The 20,052-nt window shown below is 41.7% G+C and overlaps 1 protein-coding gene across 19 annotated transcripts in view; it reads left to right on the top strand.

Moving 5' to 3' along the window:
- Positions 1-20,052, top strand: part of LOC100704785 (protocadherin alpha-C2) — a 92,271-nt gene that overhangs the window by 57,899 nt on the left and 14,320 nt on the right. For 15 of the 19 annotated variants that reach the window (XM_025898796.1, XM_025898800.1, XM_025898789.1 and 12 more), the window contains exon 2: positions 18,577-18,641. In XM_025898796.1, the coding sequence (XP_025754581.1) occupies positions 18,577-18,641 (65 nt within the window). Of the gene's footprint in view, positions 1-6; positions 2,893-12,217; positions 15,165-18,576; positions 18,642-20,052 lie in introns of those variants that run through there. The other 4 variants (XM_025898813.1, XM_019366178.2, XM_025898804.1 and 1 more) reach the window with 4 other exon arrangements.

Here is a 20,052-nt window from a genome sequence, read left to right as displayed (position 1 = left end):
TAAGAATGTTGACACATTCAGTGCAGAAAGGTGAATGATTTTTTCCCTCCCAAATTATCCTGTATCAGCTTTTTATTTAAAAAAAAAAAGCTTGCAACACATATTAACTTCATGTAGGTAGGTAGGTAGATAGATAGATAGATAGATAGATAGATAGATAGATAGATAGATAGATAGATAGACGCTAGGACTGTTTGTGTCTTTTTAGCAAGTGGTAAATCAAAATTTGTTTTATTCTATTAAAACCCTTAATGCGTTCAGGATCTCTTTTTATGGTGGTTTGTGTTGTTTATGATTACCACAAGATGTCGCCAACAGCTCATGACGATTGGGGGGGGGGGGGGGTTCTGTTTAACGCTCCTCCCTCTACAGCGGGTTTGTAATTCTTTCTTTGTCACAGCAGTAGCAGAAAATCCACCCTGTATTGAAGAGCAATAGACTGGACGTACTCTTATGGAGCAATGTTACCGTCGGTGTAATTTTTTTTCTAATTAACTTGGTTAGTAGGATATGAAGAGAATGCTACAAGGGACTATTTTCCGGAACTGGATTTATTATTTGTCCCCTGTATTTTACATATGGAGTGAAGCGGCGGCACAGATTGTGTACACTATTACGGAGGAGTCGAGCCAGGGTAACAGTGTGGGAAATTTGGCAAAGGATTTACATCTAGATGTTAATGAACTGGAAGCCAGAGGTTTTCAAATTTCAGGACCTAATACGAGGTATTTCGAAGTAAACGTTAAGACGGGAGTACTGTTGGTAAAAGACAGAATAGACCGAGAGGAGCTATGTTCTCGAAATGTGAAGTGCTCACTGGAAGTGGAAGCCATTGTGAGCTCCCCGCTGAATCTATATCGATTCGAGGTTAAAATTTTGGATGTAAACGACAATGCGCCCTCGTTTCGGATACCGGAGGTTGTTTTGAACGTGTCCGAGTCAGCATTTCCTGGTGAGAAATTCGCTCTCCCAAAGGCATTTGATGCAGATGTCGGAAGTTATTCAGTAAAGAGCTACAAGCTGAGCCAAAATGAACATTTCACACTGGATGTGCAGAATGTTGGAGAGCCCACTATGTCTGCTGAAATGGCACTGCATAAAAACTTAGACCGCGAGAAACAGGCTGTTATCAAATTAACACTGACGGCTACAGACGGTGGAAAACCTCCTAAATCAGGCACGTTACACATCACCGTTAATGTGCAAGACGTCAATGACAATATTCCAGAATTTGACAAACCCCTGTACAAAGCCACAGTGGTCGAGAACACGCCGCGCGGTGCAAGCGTAATTTCCGTGCATGCTCGAGATTTAGATGAGGGTCTTAATGGAGAAATACAATATTCTTTTATTAACCAAGACAATGATAACGATGTCGACAAATTTGCCATTAATCCCATAACAGGGGAGATCACAGTAAATGGGGAGCTGGACCACGAAAAACACAGTGCAGTTGAAATCCGAGTCCAAGCGAAAGACAAAGGGCAAAACCCAAGAGCATCTCATTGTAAAGTTCTCATTGAAATCACAGATGTTAATGATAATCCACCAGAAATTTCAGTTACATCTTTAGCCAACCTGGTGAGGGAGGATGCATCCCTAGACACAATGGTTGGGCTTTTAACGGTGAAGGACTATGACGCAGACAAAAATGGCATCGTTCAGGTTAGAATACTTGATTCTGTTCCCTTTAAAATTAAGAACACATATAAGAATCATTACTCTTTGGTCGTAGACGGAACTCTAGACAGAGAACGGGCTTCTCAGTATAACTTAACAATAATGGCGACAGATGAAGGGCTACCGCCTCTTTCCAGCACGAGCGTGATTACGGTTCACGTTTCTGACGTTAATGATAACGCACCACATTTTACAGACCCTGTGATAAACATTTTCGTAAAAGAAAACGGTCCAGTCAGCACTGTTATTTATACCATGAGTGCAGATGATCCTGATGTAGACGAAAATGCAAAAGTAACTTTTCAAGTCATAAATAATAACAAACACGATGTTATAGGGTCAGTTATTAACGTGAACTCTGAGACTGGAGATATAATCAACCTGCAGTCTTTTAACTATGAGGAGTTAAAAACGTTCCAGTTTAAAGTTCAAGCCACAGACTCTGGTGTTCCTCCGCTCAGCAGCAACGTCACTGTCAACGTTTTTATCCTGGATGAAAATGACAACAGTCCCACGATTCTCGCGCCATATTCTGAGCACGGCTCCGTTAACAGTGAGAACATCCCCTATTCTGCTGAAGCGGGATACTTTGTGGCAAAGATCAGGGCTGTAGACGCAGACTCTGGATACAATGCGCTGCTTTATTATCACCTGTCTGAGCCCAAAGGAAACAACCTGTTCAGGATTGGAACCAGCACCGGGGAGATCAGGACTAAGAGGAGAATGAGTGACAATGACCTCAAAACTCACCCACTGGTGGTCTTGGTTTCTGATAACGGAGAACCCTCCCTGTCAGCTACTGTGTCTATTGATGTGGTGGTGGTTGAAAGCACAGCTGAAATCCAGACTCAGTTCAGATATGTGCCTGTAAAGGAGGACAGATTCTCGGATTTGAACCTGTATCTGCTGATCGCCATTGTGTCGGTGTCCGTCATCTTTCTGCTCAGCCTCATCACTTTAATAGCAGTCAGATGCCATAGGACAGACGGCACTTTCAGCAGGTACAGCGCCCCCATGATCACCACCCACCCTGACGGGAGCTGGTCTTACTCTAAAGCTACTCAGCAGTATGACGTGTGTTTCAGCTCAGACACACTCAAGAGTGACGTAGTGGTTTTCCCCGCCCCTTTTCCACCTGTAGATGGAGAACTGATCAGTATTAACGGAGGAGACACTTTTACAAGAACTCAAACGTTACCTAACAAAGAAAAGGTAAGATATAAAATCGAGTATTGAAATCAATTGCTCTATCTGAAGGCGTTTGGTATGAGCACTGTCCTTGGTACTGAAATCATGGGCGCCTGTTAGAACTGTTTTGCAATATTTACTGCATCACGCTACACTGGGGTACATAGCCATTTAAATAGACTAATAGTGTAAATTAAGCAATTAGACTGCATTGCATTGCAGAAAGAGTTCGTTTAAAAGCTCACCGAGAGCCCAAGAAGTCTAACTTGGATACAAGAAGTCTTACTGTTGGTGTTGTGTGGAATCTCATCACAACAGTAACATTCAGTGAACTCACTCCATTCTCAATGCAGGACAGTGCTCGGACTCGGTACTTACGAAGGGAGCGTTCACTGACCATATACATTTTAATAACGGTTTTGTCACAGTTTTAAGGGGTTTCACGAGAAATTAGGGGATCAGGATCTAGCAGAACCTTATCAATAACAAAACACATGGGGAACAATGATGTCATAGTCTCCGCTACCGACATGGACTTTTACTAAATCGGATGCTATAGCACCTAGGTTACGAAAAAATTAGCCAGAAGAACAATAGTAACAATATTCACAATCTATGGAGCTTGAAATGTCCTTTCTAACGTTGTTTGCTTATTCACAACAGGTAGACAGATAGCCCCAGCAGCCGCACTCACTGCAAAAGGGATCAAAAATCTATTTAAACATAAGACAACTTATAAAAACAACTAATATGCTATAACCAGCTTTGATTTACAAATTTGCTTATTTGAGATTTCGCTTCTACCAAAGAGAGCAAAGAGAATTTGAACACACTTACTGTTTTCTTGGAGTAGAAAGTGATTTTGCAGAGGTGGTTGTGATGAGTTACTGTCCTGACAAGTCTGAAGCAATCTTCTGATAATCCATCATAGTTCGCGGTAATTCGGTTACTAACGGAAGCAAAGAGGAAGCAAAAACTTATCGGAAGAATTGAATGAAGCAGAAAGTCGTCTGCGTTCTTTCTGTCATGCAGAGAAAATATTCTCCGTGAGCGCGAATACAGTTCGTATGTGATTTTTTTTAAAAACTTCTTCGCTTGGCAACACACCGTTAGCAGAGCAGAGCTGACCGATACTGAGCTCAGTGCTGCTGCTGGTGGCTCCAAGCTGTATTGCAACCATTCTCTCAGCTAATACTATTTAGAAAATGTCTAAATTGAGATCCACTATTGCTGATCCGACTTTTCTCAGTTTAGCTCAGTAACTCCTGCTTCTTTGTTTTTATTTATTTTTATTTTATGTCTATTTGTTTAACTGTGCACTCCACATTGACTTTTAGTCACATCTTCATTTTGTCTCATTTTGAAATAGGACCCTTTCTTGTCTATTAGTATTTGGTTCTCATGTGGTGATCTTGTTTTTTCCATATTCTGTGAAACCTAGTTGGCAGACTACAGCTTGAGGTGAACGTGTTTTGTGATAAAGCACTTAGTTATTGATTATACTTGTGTTTTGGATGGGATGTTGATTCCACTCAGTTTAGTTTCCATTTGGAGTCCATAGATGTACCCTATCCTGTTTTATGGCTGTTCTGTAATCAAGATTTGGCTACTGAATCAAATCAAAAGCATTTTGATTTCATGATTTTGCATTACCCAAACAAGATCGAAAAGGGTGATGCTTTTATGGAAATGCAATCACGAAACCAGTATCTATTTCCTGATCATGATATAGATTATTATTAGCCTCATAACATTTCTTTACATCTTTACAGAATGTTTAAAGAGGTTTTGAACTGAATATCTGCTTCCAGAGTGCAGTTTCAATGGGGGGGTTTTCTGATGAGGTGTCTTGCTTTGTTTTTTGTTTTTTGTGGGGGCGGGGGTTGCTAGGCAGTTAACAGGCAGAGTCTGTCACTCTTAGCACTAGTCATCATCATTAAAAGTATTATTGAAATGTATGAACCCAGGCCATGATATTACTATTCAGATAGTATTTTTGGCTTTTACCGTGTCTGTGACTGATGTTGCTACAAAATGAGATGCCAGAATAAGAAGGCTTTAGCTGAGAATAAAGAGACAGTAGTTAGATCTAACAGCCAGAGGAAGGAGACTCTGTATTTGTCTATTTGCACCGACATCAAAGTTTAAGCACTAATTTTACATCTGCATCTGCTGATGCTAACATGTCCAAAAATAGCCATGCCAATTAGAAGCAGAAATGTCAGTGGCAAGTTACAAGGATGTAAGTTCTCATAAACACAACTTAATCACATCAATAATGTATGCCTACACCAGCAGCACTGTACTGATAGATATAATCAAGGCATTTGTTTTCTTGCTTGCAGTTAATTCATTAAGCTCTCTTTGCATTTTGTTCACCTTTTGTCTGAAAATATCCACAAACTTCCACACAGATGTTTACTTTTGGAATTTGCTGGTGAATCTGATGCCTTAGTGGATTTGTTAGCCTTTTCTACAGTTGACATTTAGACTGGTAGCAGCAGAAGCACGGGTGTTACTCATAAGTGTAACTAATAGTCAGTTATGTTCAAGTATCAATAAGAATGTTGCATTTGCATCGTCAAGAGAGGAGGTTAAACAAAAGTCAATGTAAGTAAAAATACCCACGGTGGATTCTAGACATGCAGGGCCTTTAATTCTCTTGGGCTGTCTCAGACATTTCAGTCAGTCACTCTATCAGCCATTAGAGCTCTTAATTTTCCACTGTTTGTATTCATACTGTCACTGCAATATACCCAAATTAATTGTTTATTAGATATTTTGAAAAATTAATATGGCTACTTTTTAATGGATTGGTATGCAATGTGTTATTGCCCTCATACTACTGTCACACCTCCTTGCTTTAATATTATAGTTGTCAAGCTCTACACTTGCACTCGATGAACTGTTAAACACAGTTAAGCTTTTATAGGCCACTGTGATAGTTTGTTTAATAATAGATAGGCATTTAACTGTGTATATACACATATATATATCCATGAAGCAAGATCCTCTTTCCCCTCCCCCCTCTTCCTCTTCTCTGAAGAATCAGAGAATTACCGTCCATTTTTCCTGACATGTGGAGCACTGCAAATACGATCTAATATATTTTCATAAACATCCATAATGTGTGCATAGAGCCCTTATCAGCTAGTGTCAAGCAGCAAAGAAGCCCCTCGTATTCTTTGATCCCATTAGATTTTTAACATCTGTTCGTGACATTGTGTGCATTTGATATCGCTGTTGCTTTAAACTGGTGGAATATGTTCAGATAATGCAGGTTACGTTTGGTAGTACACTGTGTAACGCCGGATGTGTGATCCTTTGAGTCACTGAGACGGTATGACCTCATTTCAGGGAGTGGTTCAGCCCAAACAAGCGTGGCCTGATCTGTCAAAACTCCGTTCGTTGGCTGGCTCACCGTGAAGACGACTGATCCAGGGTCCCCCCCCCCCCTCTTTTTTAAATCTCTTAAACACACTTTGAATACTGTGAGCGAATAGTATGGGATGTGCAGCTTATAAGTGGGTCAGCGTGTGATTTAAATATGACAGCGCTATGTGACTGAACCTGGGATTGGTGATTGCGTTGCTCTGTGTGCGACACAGTCTCTGCTATATGCACAAACTCTCCGCACACCGTGGATGCTGAAACAATGTCTGAAGCTGTCTCTCTGCGGTAAAGGGATCTACTAGCTTGTGTGCTCTTTATGCTGCAGCTCTCTGTGAATGTGTATGAGAGAGGAAGAGATGGGGGGAGGGGCAGGTAATTTTCCGCTACTCGTTGCAGTGGCAGCAGCGGCAGGGAGCTTCAGTACCGATCGAGGTATCAGCTCCGCTAGGCTCTTACACCCCCCACCCCCAGCTCGGCTCTGCGGCTGGGCGGGGCCAACAACACCCAGTGTCAATCACAGCTAAATCGGTTGGGTGGGGCAGAAGCTCGGAGAGGATGAGGAGGAGAGGCTTTTATCCAGGCAACCATCCAGACAACCATCAGAACATGTGTCCCCTGGTGCTCCAAAATCTATTAAATTATTGATTCTGAAGTACATTATCGTTGTTGAAGCTAAGTATTTATGGCTTGCAACATGACAACAACTCATGCCGGATGAGTTCAGCAGTTGGATAGAAGGCATTACAAAGAAATGCCCTTGCCTCAGTTATAACGAGGGTGACTGACCAGCACAGATTCATTCGTTGTTCTTTATTGTTCTCTCTTTGTCTGTATGTCACACAGACACACATCTTATGTAGCACTTCCTGTTTGTCTCCTTTGCAAGGGTGTGTCCTTTGTGACAGAGTGAGGTTAGTGCTGCTGTCTGTGGTTACCATGACGACTGTTCTGAGCCATAATGAAATGATGAACTAGTCTGTTTCCAGGGAGCTGCCAGTATACACCCGCCCCCACCCAGGCATCCTTCCCAGCATGTGTTACATAGATGCAAGCACAAAACAAACATGGTGGATATGTTGAGAGAAACAGAGAGAGAGAGAGAGAGAGAGAGAAAGGGAAGGATGCAGTCCTAAGATGCAGTGCATCTTCAGCACAAATGCCTAGTCAGACAAAGCAGGGAGCAAAGTGAGTGAGGGAAAAGCGTGTGAGATTAGAGAATCTGTTCCAAAATAGGAGAGGATTTTGAAGGAAGTCACATGCAGAAGCACAGACAAGAGCCTTGAGCATGAGATGGTGAAAAGAAACGGGAATTTGTGAGGATGTGATGGACAAAAAAAGCGCATATAATAAATGCCCTGCAGCTAACTGAGGACACCATGGGCTTACAATTGGTCACAGATAAAAGGAAGAACTTATCACCACCCCTCCCCTACTCACCCTCTTCCACTAACCCGTCTTCCCCACATGCTCCCTCTTAGTGGCATTTGGATGTTTTTCCGCTGTCGTTAGATTAGCTTTGTCATGCTCAGAACCATGGCTTCCATCCTCCCATATGGGAAGGATAGAAAGCCAGGGCATCCTGAGAGGGAAGTATCCAAAGCCTGCCTGCATTTTCTGATAGCTTTGTTCAGTGCCACAAGGAAAATCTGTTTGATTTATGCATAGCCTGAATCAGGACAACCAAGAACCCTTGCAGGGTCCCACAGGGATGGATTGGTGTTCTCTTAAACCCTTTATTTTTTTTTAGAAAAAAGGTACACAAGAGATCCTACCCAGAGAATGCCTTTTACACCCACTTACTGTGTCCACCTGAGCAAAAGGATTGGCTTATCATGGGACTTTTGTTTTGAAGATTTTAAAATGGGAAAGTTCTTGAGCACAGGGGAGAGAAAGCATGAGAATTCAATTCTGTCACAGTGTGATAAGCCTATATATTCAGCAGTAGCACTCATCAGCCTCTGCTTTTTGTATTTTTGCATTTTATACAAAACACACATCATGAGCATGTGTGTGTGTGTGTGTGTGTGTGTGTGTGTGTGTGCGTGTGTGTGTATTTTGAAATCTTTTTAATTATGTATGTGTGAGATTGGCAGAGATACTATAGATTGTGACATTGACAGTCTCTGCATTGCTCTATCTCATTTTACCTCTGCAGGGTGCCTTTCCTTTATAGCTTGCTTTTTCCATTGAGGTCACTATACTGAAAACGATAAAGAAAATGACTGCCACTGCAGCTTGACATCTGTGCCCTTGCTCCCTCCCTCCCTCTCGAACACACGCACACTCATATATGGGATTAGACTTTAGTGCTTTGGCTTAATGAGAAAGCCTGGGGATGTGCGGTGGGGCGATAGTCACGTGTCCTACCCTTGTACTACCAATTTATTCCAACAGAGGGACCAATTTCACTGTCTTTTCCACCTCTATTCGCTCCTGCCCAGACTTCCTCTTCCACTTGGAGAAGGTTTAGATGTGTAACACTAATGACCTTGCCTTTTAACCTATCCTAAATATACTGTTTTGTTTTTTTAATTTAATCAGTAGAAGAAGATATTCTTTTACTCACTTCCTCTGTGTTAAGGAAGTATATTTTTATTTTATACACCCACCAAAGGCAATCAAAATCTTTTAAAATAATATTCTTTTAGACACAGGCTTATGATACTCCCTCTTCTTAAAAGAGCTGTTTGCGATATTTATTTCAGAACATTTTAAAAATTCATGACAGACATCTGCTCTATTTTTTCTTCTCACCTTCTATGTGAACAAGCATTAAGAAAAATGAAAATCTTATAAGTGTCTTGCCTCCATCTGCAAATACTAATATAATGTGACTATGGTCATATTGCACAAAGAGACTTCAAAGCAAAGTTTTGCACCTCTTCAGTTACGTAAGGTCATATTGTCAATGATACTTCTCTGGCATTTAAAAAAAAACGAGAGAAAAGCATCAACAGATCTTCTGACATCCTTTCAGACACAGCCATGTTATTATAGAGTGGTATTTTTCCTTGTAAATGCCTACAGCCACAAATGCCCTTTAAGCTTGAATGACTGCCTTTATTTGTATGTGTTTAAAGAGGGAATGATGGAAGGACTTATACTTAATGATTGCCCAACTGTGACCATTTTCTATGAGGGTCTCTGTTGTCAGCTCTAATTCACTAAAATGGGGTGTCCCATATGAAAAACTCTTAGGGCAAGTAATATGAATGGCTTTTAGAGTACCCACTTACAGTAGTAATGAGGTTGAAGAGAATGTTATTAATATCGTGATCATCTTGCATAATTGATTTAATGGGGCTGTTAATATTCTGCTACAACAAAAGGAACAAAGGCATAGTCAGAATTTTTCTCTGTCACAAGCTCGCACGTTGAAAGCTGCTGCAAAAGTCACGAAACGCGTAAGAACCCAATATGTCCCTCAGCCTCATCAGCTGGAACAGCGGTTGTCGGACAGAAGCCCAGCTTGAGACATCCCAGATTGGAGATTGCAGAACGTGTGAATATTTAGGGAGAAATAAATGAAAAAAATAGATGAAAACCGAATCTTTGATAACCTGTGATTTTTAAAAACTGTGCAAACTGCAGTAAAAGGAAACACAAATGAGCCAATTAGCGCTTTGAAATCAGTATTTGTTTAGGCGTGACAGACGTCTGTTTGCAGGTGGGACATTGTTGATAACTTTATCTGCAGCACCCTTGAGTGAAAAAAGAAAGAAATAATCTAGAGCTCAGAGGCACGCAATTAACGCTGAAACAGATGGGCGTATATGAAGTAGGAATGAGTATTAGACAGCTGTAGACAAAAAAATTGCGCTGGGAAAAATAGCGAGGAGGGCGGAAAGGAATGTAAAAGATCGGTGCAGAGAACACGTGTAAATTCAGCTCTGTGTTTGTTGTTTATAAGATAAACGTCGACTCTCTCCGTTTTTGTATCATTGCCAGACTAGAAGGTTTAAACACCCCAGCGGGAAAATCTGCTAAATGTCACGGTTAGTGTGGCAGACCCATATAAACCCAGTGATGCTGCTCGCTCTCTTGATAATGCACATGTAGGAATCCACGAAGGATTTAGCACTAAAAATATTAATATTCAAATGATGTAATGTGAAAAAACATTTGTTAACAGAACGTCTGACTTTCGTACATAACAGTTAACTGCTTCTCCAATTACGCCGCCTATTCGTGTCGTCTTGGAGTGTGAAGAATCGCTCTGTATCCGTTCATCCACTAGCAGCATCCCAGTGAGTCACTGTCTTCTCTTTGTCTACTGAGATGCCAAGCGCTGTCATCGCCGTGGGCAGACCGGGCGTGGGTGACAGTGGCAGAGCACCAAGGAAGAGAAAAGATTATGTGGGCGGTAGACGCTCATCTTGGCCCTGTGGCCGTGTTGAAGAGGATTCGGGGTTTCACAAGGCCAGATCTTCACACTTTACAACTTTACACAAGTTAGTGTTTAAAGAGTGCAGACAGATCACATCACCACTTTTTAGATATCGGTACTCTACTGGATCCATCACCGAATTTGCTCCTCTTGATTCGCGTTTGGCCCAAGGCTCCACCCAGTTAGCTTCAGTTAACTTGTATACTGGGAACCAGAGGTGAGCAGATCGAGCCAAATATCATATTGATTCCAACTGGTATTGGTATCAGATCCATACTAGCGCGACAGGATCGATACTTCTCATCTTCTAAGTTCAATAAGTAGCTCACTGAACTGTGGGCTACTTACGTGGGTTTTAAAAAAACACCACATAAAATACACACTGCTCTCGCAGTATTATAGGTTAGAAATATCGGTATCAGTATTGGTATTGGCAGTACTGACATTTGTTTACTTGGTCTTGGATCGATACCAAAATATGCATCATTGTACTGGGCTACTAAGCACCGAGCTAGCAAAGTAATTTAAGGGCACCCTGCGAAAGATGTTAACCTTACCACCTGCTACACATGCGCAGTTTATTCCGTCACAAAGTTTGGTCTGGAAACTTAGGCACCAAATGTGAAATTGCATTTGTGTTTCGTTTTCTTGGATGAAACTTAAACCATGTGTTTGGTGTAGTGTTTTAGTAGCTGCGAGCTTTATGCGCTATTAATTAAGGACGTGATGCTGATAACCGAGGGAAGGCGTGCATGTTGGCATCCTTCTAACGCTGTAAGTGCTTCACCAAATCCTTATGTGATTACTCAAGAATACTGTAGTTTAATTGTGCGCATAATCTGTACTGCCTATTAGGGGAGAGTCCTGCCTTTTATTTTGCAGATGTGGAATAGGATAATATCTGGAGCATTTCTCTGTGACCCGGTTAGTCTGGTCACCATTGAACAACTCTGTATGCTTTTTCTTTTATATGGGACTGAACTACGGTGCTAATGGCTCTGCAGCTCCGATGTTAAAGTGCAAAACATTGTCAGCTGTCACTGAATGGCAGAGCGGTAAGGAAGGAACAGAAATGTGTTTGTTCTGACAGAAGTCACCTGTCTCGCAGCACTTAACACGTGATCAGGACGGGGTTAAAAAGACAAATCGTGGTCAGTTCACCCGTCACCTCCTCTTACCCCCACTGCGTTTTTTGTGATATAAAACTGGACTTAATAAATCCCTCTTTATATTGAACAAATACGCTTAACATTGTGTCACACCTTTATGTGGAGCCCTTCTAAAATTGTTGCATTTATGTGTTTCTTTTATTCCAAAACATATCTCTTTTCGTTGGAGTAAAGCGTTTTTGTGTTGTTCTGGATTTGCATCAGCGAGGAAGTCTAATTTCCAGGCTGCTTCATAAATCAGTTTCCCAGCACACAATGAAAAGGGCGGTGGCACTCACAAAAAAGAGGGAAAACGACTGTGTTCATTTCTTCGAAATCGGTACACAGATGCCGCTGCAGGTTTACCTTGATTTGTAGATAGATACATCGATAAAACTCACAAGGTTTGGTCTTTTGAAGTTTAATTTTATTAGACGGTGTTTGATTATTTTTGTCGGAGGTGCTGAAATGCAGTCAGCGTCGTTTGAGCGAGAAGCTCGCCCTCCCCCTTTGCCCACAGACAGCATCGCCACATCGCAGGGAGAAAGAGAGAGAGCAATAGGCGGCATCTGTGAAAGGAGTCAGGCTTGCTAGAGGGATAGATTCGTTTAATAACACCACTCAGACAGACAAAGCAAAATATGGATGCGGAGGAAAAATTTTCATTTATGCAGGCACCTAAAAAGATGCGGTGTTTATCCTGCACATAGTCGGAGTTATGCGCCGTCTGTTCCCTCGTTTTTAATGAGGCGGGTGGGGACCCACAGCAAGCTGAAAAGGCGGAAAGATTTATCCAACCCGTCCGCAAATTCTGCCTGCCTGCGATGGCTGTGACGGCGCGATGCTGCTACAGTGTAAAAGGGAATGTGCCTTTTTCTTTATATTTGGTTATCGTCGTACTCAGTGGCCTTACAAATGCACAAATTCGATACTCCATTCCAGAGGAGCTGGAGAACGGAGCACTGGTAGGTGACATTGTCCGAGATCTGGGTCTGGATCTAAGAAAACTTTCCACTCGACGCATCAGAATTACATCGGACAGTGGACGGAGATATTTCACCATAAACCACAAAACCGGGAAACTGGTGGTGAGTGACCGCATTGACCGAGAGACATTTTGTGAATTCAGTGGCACCTGTTCACGCAGCCTTGAGGTAGTATTAGAGAATCCGCTTGAGGTGCACAACGTGGAGGTTGAGATTTTGGACGTGAACGATAACGCGCCACAGTTCCCTCGAGATGAATATCAGCTTGAGGTGTCCGAGTCCGCTGTGCCCGGGTCGCGGTTCCACATCGAAGGCGCTCAGGATGCAGATGACGGTTCCAACTCTGTGAAGCAGTATCGACTCAGCCCAAGCGAGCACCTCACTCTAGACTCAATTAAAGCCTTCTCTAATAATAAGCAGATTGAGCTCATTCTCAAAAAGTCCTTTGACCGGGAGCAGATGCCCTCTCATCAGCTTATCCTGACAGCAATGGATGGAGGCACCCCACAGCGAACTGGCACGGCCAAAATTAATGTCCGTGTGCTCGACGCTAATGACAACTCGCCCACATTTGACAGCTCTGTGTACAAAGTAAAACTGTCTGAAAACTCTCCAAAGGGTGCACTTGTAATCAAGTTAAATGCAACAGATCCCGATGATGGCTTAAATGGCGAGGTTTTTTACTCCTTCAGCAGTTACACGCCAGAAAGAGTCAGACAGATGTTTTCTATGGACACAGACACAGGGGAAATTAGGGTAAAAAACAACATAGACTACGAGGAGACAAACTCCTATGAAATGTATATACAGGCAATGGACAAGGGGCCAGCCCCCACAGCAGTGCACTGTAAAGTAGTTGTAGAAGTTTTGGATGTCAATGACAACATTCCTGAGATTGTACTGTCTTCACTCTCCAGCCCTGTACGTGAAGATGCCCGGGCTGACACAGTGGTAGCATTGATCAGTGTGATTGACCGTGACTCTGGACCAAACAAGCAAGTAACTCTGGAGATCATGCCCAATTTGCCTTTTAGGATCAAGTCCTTCCGCAATCACTATACTATTGTCACATCAGCTTTCCTGGATCGTGAAACCATCTCATCCTACAATGTCACAGTCAATGCTGTGGATGGAGGCACACCACCCCTGTCATCTCAGATGACCTTTAAAGTGGATGTTGCAGATGTTAATGATAACCCACCTCGTTTTGAACAGACGTCATATACTGTTTATATTACAGAGAACAATGCTCCTGGTGCATCTCTCTGTGTTGTCAAGGCCACAGACGCTGATGCTGGAGAAAATGCACGGATCACCTATACCGTCCTCAATGACAACAACCATGGCATCCCTATAGCCAGCTATGTCAGCATCAAACCTGATAAAGGTGAGGCCTATGCCCTGAGAGCCTTTGACTTTGAGAAGCTGCGAGAGTTTCACTTTCAGATTAAAGCCCAGGACAACGGTGTACCTCCCCTCAGTCGTGTGGCCACAGTTTATGTTTACATTATGGATCAGAACGATCATGTGCCCAGGATAGTGTACCCACCTGCCAATGGAAGCCGCACCATGGAGACACTAATGAAGAACGTTGAAGCAGGAGTGTTGGTTAGCAAGATTACTGCATGGGATGGTGATGCTGGCCAGAATGCTTGGTTGCTTTATTCCCTGGAGCAGACCAACACAGATGTTGATCTGTTCAAGGTGCATGAGTACACAGGTGAGATCCGCACCACACGGCGTGTCATAGAAGATAACTCCACCTCCTTCATTCTGACCGTACTGGTGCGCGATAATGGACTACCCCCACTCTCCTCCACCGCTACAATCTATGTACACGTGATGGAGTCCCCTCCAAAGTTGGCACCTGAAACCAAACGCATCATCAGGGCTGACAGTGGCCTAAAGCTTTCCAGTGTCACTATCTACCTCATCATTGCCTTGAGTGCCACAACCTTTGTATTCCTGGTCACTGTCTTTGTGCTGGCAATTGTGCGATGCCATGCCTATTGTACCCAGCCTGGCTCCTGTTGCCCTTGTTGTGTGTCCAAGAAAAATGTCCCAGAAGGAGGCGCTGCAGCAGCTGGAGGTGGGGGTGCAGCAAGAGCTGCAGGTGGAGGCCAGCAAGTCAACAATGTGGCCCTGCGACGTGACCTCAAAGTGGAACCGCATTATATTGAAGTGCGGGGAAATGGGTCTCTCACCAAAACATACTGTTACAAGACATGCCTGACTGCCACGTCAGGAAGTGACACTTTTATGTTCTACAACACTGGACGGCCGCATAGTGGCACTTGGGGTTCAGGCTACGTCACCAGTCACAGTGGACAGAGCCAGATATTTGTACGGCGTCTCAGTATGCCAGATGCAACAGCAATTCAGGTGTGTTTGTGGTCTGATCTGTGTGTTTGTTATTTTAGATTTCTTTAACACTAAATGAAGCACACCATAAAAAGAAAATCTCAGGGTTTGCTCTTGGGCAGTGTTTTAGCAGTGGGCTTGCAGCTGAAATTTGGGGCTGTGGGGCTGTGATGTTCTAAAAATATATTGCATGGTGCCACTCCCTGTGATTGGTTAGTTCTCTTAGACTAACTTTTTTGATCTATGTCTGCTAGGATTAAGAAAGTGTTTTCATCATGATGTTAATGCACATAGTTTTCATCTTCACATTCCTTATCTTTAGGTGTTGCATCTTGATAATGGTTTGGTATGACAATGTGGATTGCTTCCCTGGATTGTGTGGTTATTTGAGTGAATGGGTGGGAACATTTTGAATTGAATATTTGGTAGACTACATACTGTTTTTCTGTGTGTCACATTGTTTGATGATTCACGGTTTAAAATCTTGAAGTGTGTCTGTCCTCCACAGTAAACACTGAGTCTGTATATCAAGATGCAAATCCTCCTCTCACTGACTGTATCTTTCTTTCCCTTTACTTATTTTGTTTTCAAAACAAACTGGTAGATTTAGCATTGCTTGTTCACCTGTGACCCCACACAGTCTGTGCTGTTTGTCTAAGGTCATCTTTGTGCCACAGTATTCAGTAGTTTTAGAGGGCAATGGGTGGTCATCTCTAAGGACTGAAAAAAGGAGAGAGAGAATCTGTGAAATAGTGCAGTTTGCCAGCTGCAAGAGCCCCCAGTCCCACTGCACCAAAATATCCTCTTCTGGTCACGTACTTCTTTGGTACTAAAGAATAAGCTGGGCTCTGGGAATTGGTAAAGAATACAGAAATGAGACAGAGACTGAGTTTCATTCAGCATAGAGCTTCATTTTATACATTTATTTCTTTTCTCTTCTTTCTTTTTGTTAGGTGGAAGTTTGAACTGTTTGCCTCATTTGTGGTTAAAGTGAAATGGCATTATTTTGGATGCATATTATTTGTGTTTTTTTTGTTGTTGTTTTTTTAGTAATTATGTTTATCTCAGAGCCTGTCTGAACAGTGCCGAGAATGCAGGAGAGAATAGGTGATAAAAAGAGAGCTGGAGAAAATGGTAATTGTTCAGCTATCACTTGAAGTGTTCCTCATTAAATGCCAGTCATGTTCGTTCTTGATATGTAATTAAATGGAAGCGATGTGTTTCTCAGTGCCGTCTGTGGATTGGCTGCCTCCACACAGATGAGGCGGGGGATAAAAGGTGATTGGACACAGAGTTGATGGCGGAGGTGTGAGCTCTGTATCCATGCTAGGAGTGTTCACTCAGAAGGAGAGGGAAGAATGAAGGAAAAGGCGAGAAAATGGGAGTCCGACACTATTCCTGTTCCTTAATTCATCACGTATTGTGAGGCAAGGAAATTAATATACCGAAAAACCCCATGGGAATTTTTTTTTCATCTTCACTTAATTCATATTCTCCCTTTCAAATGATGAAATAGGATGCGTTGATTTCTCATTCTCTTAGGTTTTTATTTCTTCGTTGTGTTTGTTTTTGTTTACATTTACTGTGTGAATGCTTTAGTTTTGTGGGTTTGTTTTACCTTAGGAGGAATACTAACTAAATTACAGACATATTTATGTTCCAGATGTTTCTATCTAATGTGTGTATAGTTTACTGTGTGTGATTTCATTTACCCCCATAAACACCATACGGCCAGGCAGACCAGTTTCCCTTTGGCCACTGCTGTGTAGCAACAGGGCGAACATTAAGCAAAGCTGTTTAGTTCCATTTTGTGGACAATCTGGTCTTATTTGTAGGGGTTATTTATTTATTTATTTCTTGTTCCACCCTCTTTATTTCAATTATTTACAAAGTAAAATGAGCAAAATAACCTGTGTTAACTGTGTATTTAATGCCAAGCTAATGTCTTTTCCTTCCTTCTAAATTACTGATCTGTTCACCGATTGCTTTTTGGTGAGCAATTGTCTCCATATAATTAAGTTCACCTTTAGTTTCTAGTATGAAAAGATGCTACAGCACTCTATATCCCTGCAGACATTATGCTCTGTTTGAAAGACTCCAGGAGGAATACCAGGCTTCTCTCATTAAGACCAAATATTGGATTTCAAGGGTGATGAATGTCCACTGCAGACTCATGGAGGTCAATGCAGCTTCAGTTGCAAGTGAACATCTGTCATATTTGAAAGGAAATGGGATTGTAAATGGGTCTCTTATGAGCTGCATGGCCAGTCAGGGGGAATTTAGTGTCCTTGGTCAGGTTGGTTTGTCTTTGTCAGTGGTTTAGGATGAGATCTGAGAAAATGCTATCTCATCTCGGTTATGTGGTTGCTGCAAACTGCCCATTTTGACGCATTGTGAGCCTCATCTTAGGAAGCTGCAAACAAACAATTAGTACTATAATCGCTTTTTTCAGGATATATGATGTTTTACCTTTGTGTCTGAAGTCTCATATTAGGATCTCATTAACAAATTGCACCACTGACAGTTAATCCAAGATTGTGGTGCTCAGTTATCCCTCTTTTGTAGAATTGTATGAGTCTAAATGCAGAGGGACTTAATCTGATACCTGCCCCCCCCCCCTTCCTTTCTCCACCTGTGACCTTCACTGGGCTGAACTGACAGAGGGAGGTGGGTGTAGAGTAAAATATACACTGGGCTCTTCACAGTTACCATGGTGAGATGTGTCAGACTCACTCAAGCAAATTGTGTGGCAGTGAAACTCAAGGTTTTGATCAGCGTAAAAAAGACAGAACAGAAGGAACTGAAATACAGAAGAGTAGGTGGTGAATATATAGAGGCAGGGTAGAGAAAGGGTGGGTCTTTGGTGAGAAGGAAAAATCTAGCTGATGATACCATCTTAAAAACATACTGATTAAGCATTGCTGAAAAACATGCCCAGTAATGGTCTGGGAATGGAGAGGAAGGAGAAGAGACATTGGGTTAACAGCTGAAATTTGAGTCCATCATTAATATATAAAATGAAATAAGAGTTCTAGTGGTGATAAACACACAACACCCAGCTGAGTCCAAGAGGACTTATTCTGGCTGTGTGGCTTCAGGTCTTTTGTGAAACACTACAGGGTTGGTAGGCTGCTGGAGCTGCTCTCAAAGTCATTTTTCCTTCAAAGTCATGGATGAGAGTAGGGAGGGAGGGGGGAAGAAACTAGTGTGTGAGGATAGGAGGCCATGAGCACACCTACATGATTCAGTCCATCAGTCATTTTTTCTGCAAACGAAGAGGCAAGCTATCGCTGCTATAGATTGTGGTTGGGTGCCTTAGCTTGTGTGTTAATGTGTGTGTACTGCACTAGGAGTTGTTGCCATGACTTATTAATGAGATGGTATTGGCTTTCACCTGTACTTAAGACTAAATTTCTCTCACTCTCTCTTGCAGCCCAAGGCACCGAATTCAGACTGGAGATATTCAGCCTCCCTGAGAGCAGGAGGTGTAATGCAGAGGTAAGAATCCAATTTTACTTTTTAAGTCTCTTCATACCTCACTAGTTGATTTCCAATGTTTGGTGAAAAACAAAAGGCAAACAAAGAAAAAAAAAAAAATCATATTTTTCAAGATTTAAGCCAATAATTAATTCCTGCACAGTTTTATAAATGGCTGATCTGAAGCAGTTGACAAATTTTATTAATCCCTATATATATGGAAGTTGCATAACCTATTCCCAAATAGTATACAGAAAAAGATTAGTGTCATATTTAAATTCTATCCGATGTAACATCTAAACATTAAATAAATGAATGCAAACCCAAGTTAAACCTTTCTTTCTCCATCAGAGGCCAAAAAAAAGTTTTGTTGGTGTCATTATCCCTCCAAATATCTGCATATATAGATATTGATCTAGCATGCTTCCGCATATTATGTGGAGTAATTTTAAAATGAACAAAGACCTGCAAGTACATTGGGGTTACTTATAAGTTTATTAGTTGAAGGTAGTCTGTTTGCAGTGATGTGAGTGCTGCCTTAAGTGGAAGGATTTACTCTTAACATCACCCATTAATTACCATTTTCCACTGTACAATATTTTTATTAAACATATAGTTAAGGTGAATTTAGAGAAGTACCTTAGATTTGATTTAGGCATTTTGTTCAAATAAGCAGAAATAATTAATCTTTAATACTGATAATTGTGAGGAGAACCATAGTCAGTGCCAAAATCTGTATGGATCAATGGATTGAATTAAAGTAGAAGCAGGTTGAGATGCAGAATAAAACGATGCTTCAGAACAGCAAATTAAGATGGTATGTATATTTTTGTAAAATCATTTTATATTGGTAACTCCGTGCTGTGATAGCCTCCCATGGGATAATGAATCACAGGTATGTAATTGTACAGTTTAGGTGAATTTTAGGCAAATTCACCCTTGAACAGAGGCTCTGCCATCCTCCCATCCTTAGATAACAGATATTTGGGACACCTTTTAAAGACATGTAGATATAACGAAACTGTGCCCTCTTTTTTTAATTAATTAATTATTTTTTTAGTAAAACCACAATGTCTTAGCCAGACAGTATAATCTTCCTCTTTTCAAGACAAGGCAGACACAGTGAGATTGGACCATGGTTTGTAGTAGCATTTCTGTTGCTGCTGTTTAACACTACACAGAATGTGGTGTGTTTCAGTAGAGCCGAGGGTGTTGAAGTCCCACAGAGTTGGTGTGAAAATGTAAGAGCAGCCATCTGTAATCCATAATCCAGAACATGTTGGGAAAATGTGGAGTAACTACTTTAATCTTAATCTGAATGAAGCTGTTCTGGGATTTCTGCACCATTAACCAACCCCCACTGTTATTATAGTGTGTATTAAAAGAAACATATGGAGATAAGAAAATTGGGTTTTGAATCTATACCTTCAGC

The sequence above is a fragment of the Oreochromis niloticus genome, linkage group LG2 (genome assembly GCF_001858045.2).
Source record: "Oreochromis niloticus isolate F11D_XX linkage group LG2, O_niloticus_UMD_NMBU, whole genome shotgun sequence".
NCBI lineage: Eukaryota > Metazoa > Chordata > Actinopteri > Cichliformes > Cichlidae > Oreochromis > Oreochromis niloticus.
The sequence above is the reverse complement of the archived record's forward strand: the minus strand, read 5'-3'. Positions and strand labels throughout refer to the sequence as shown.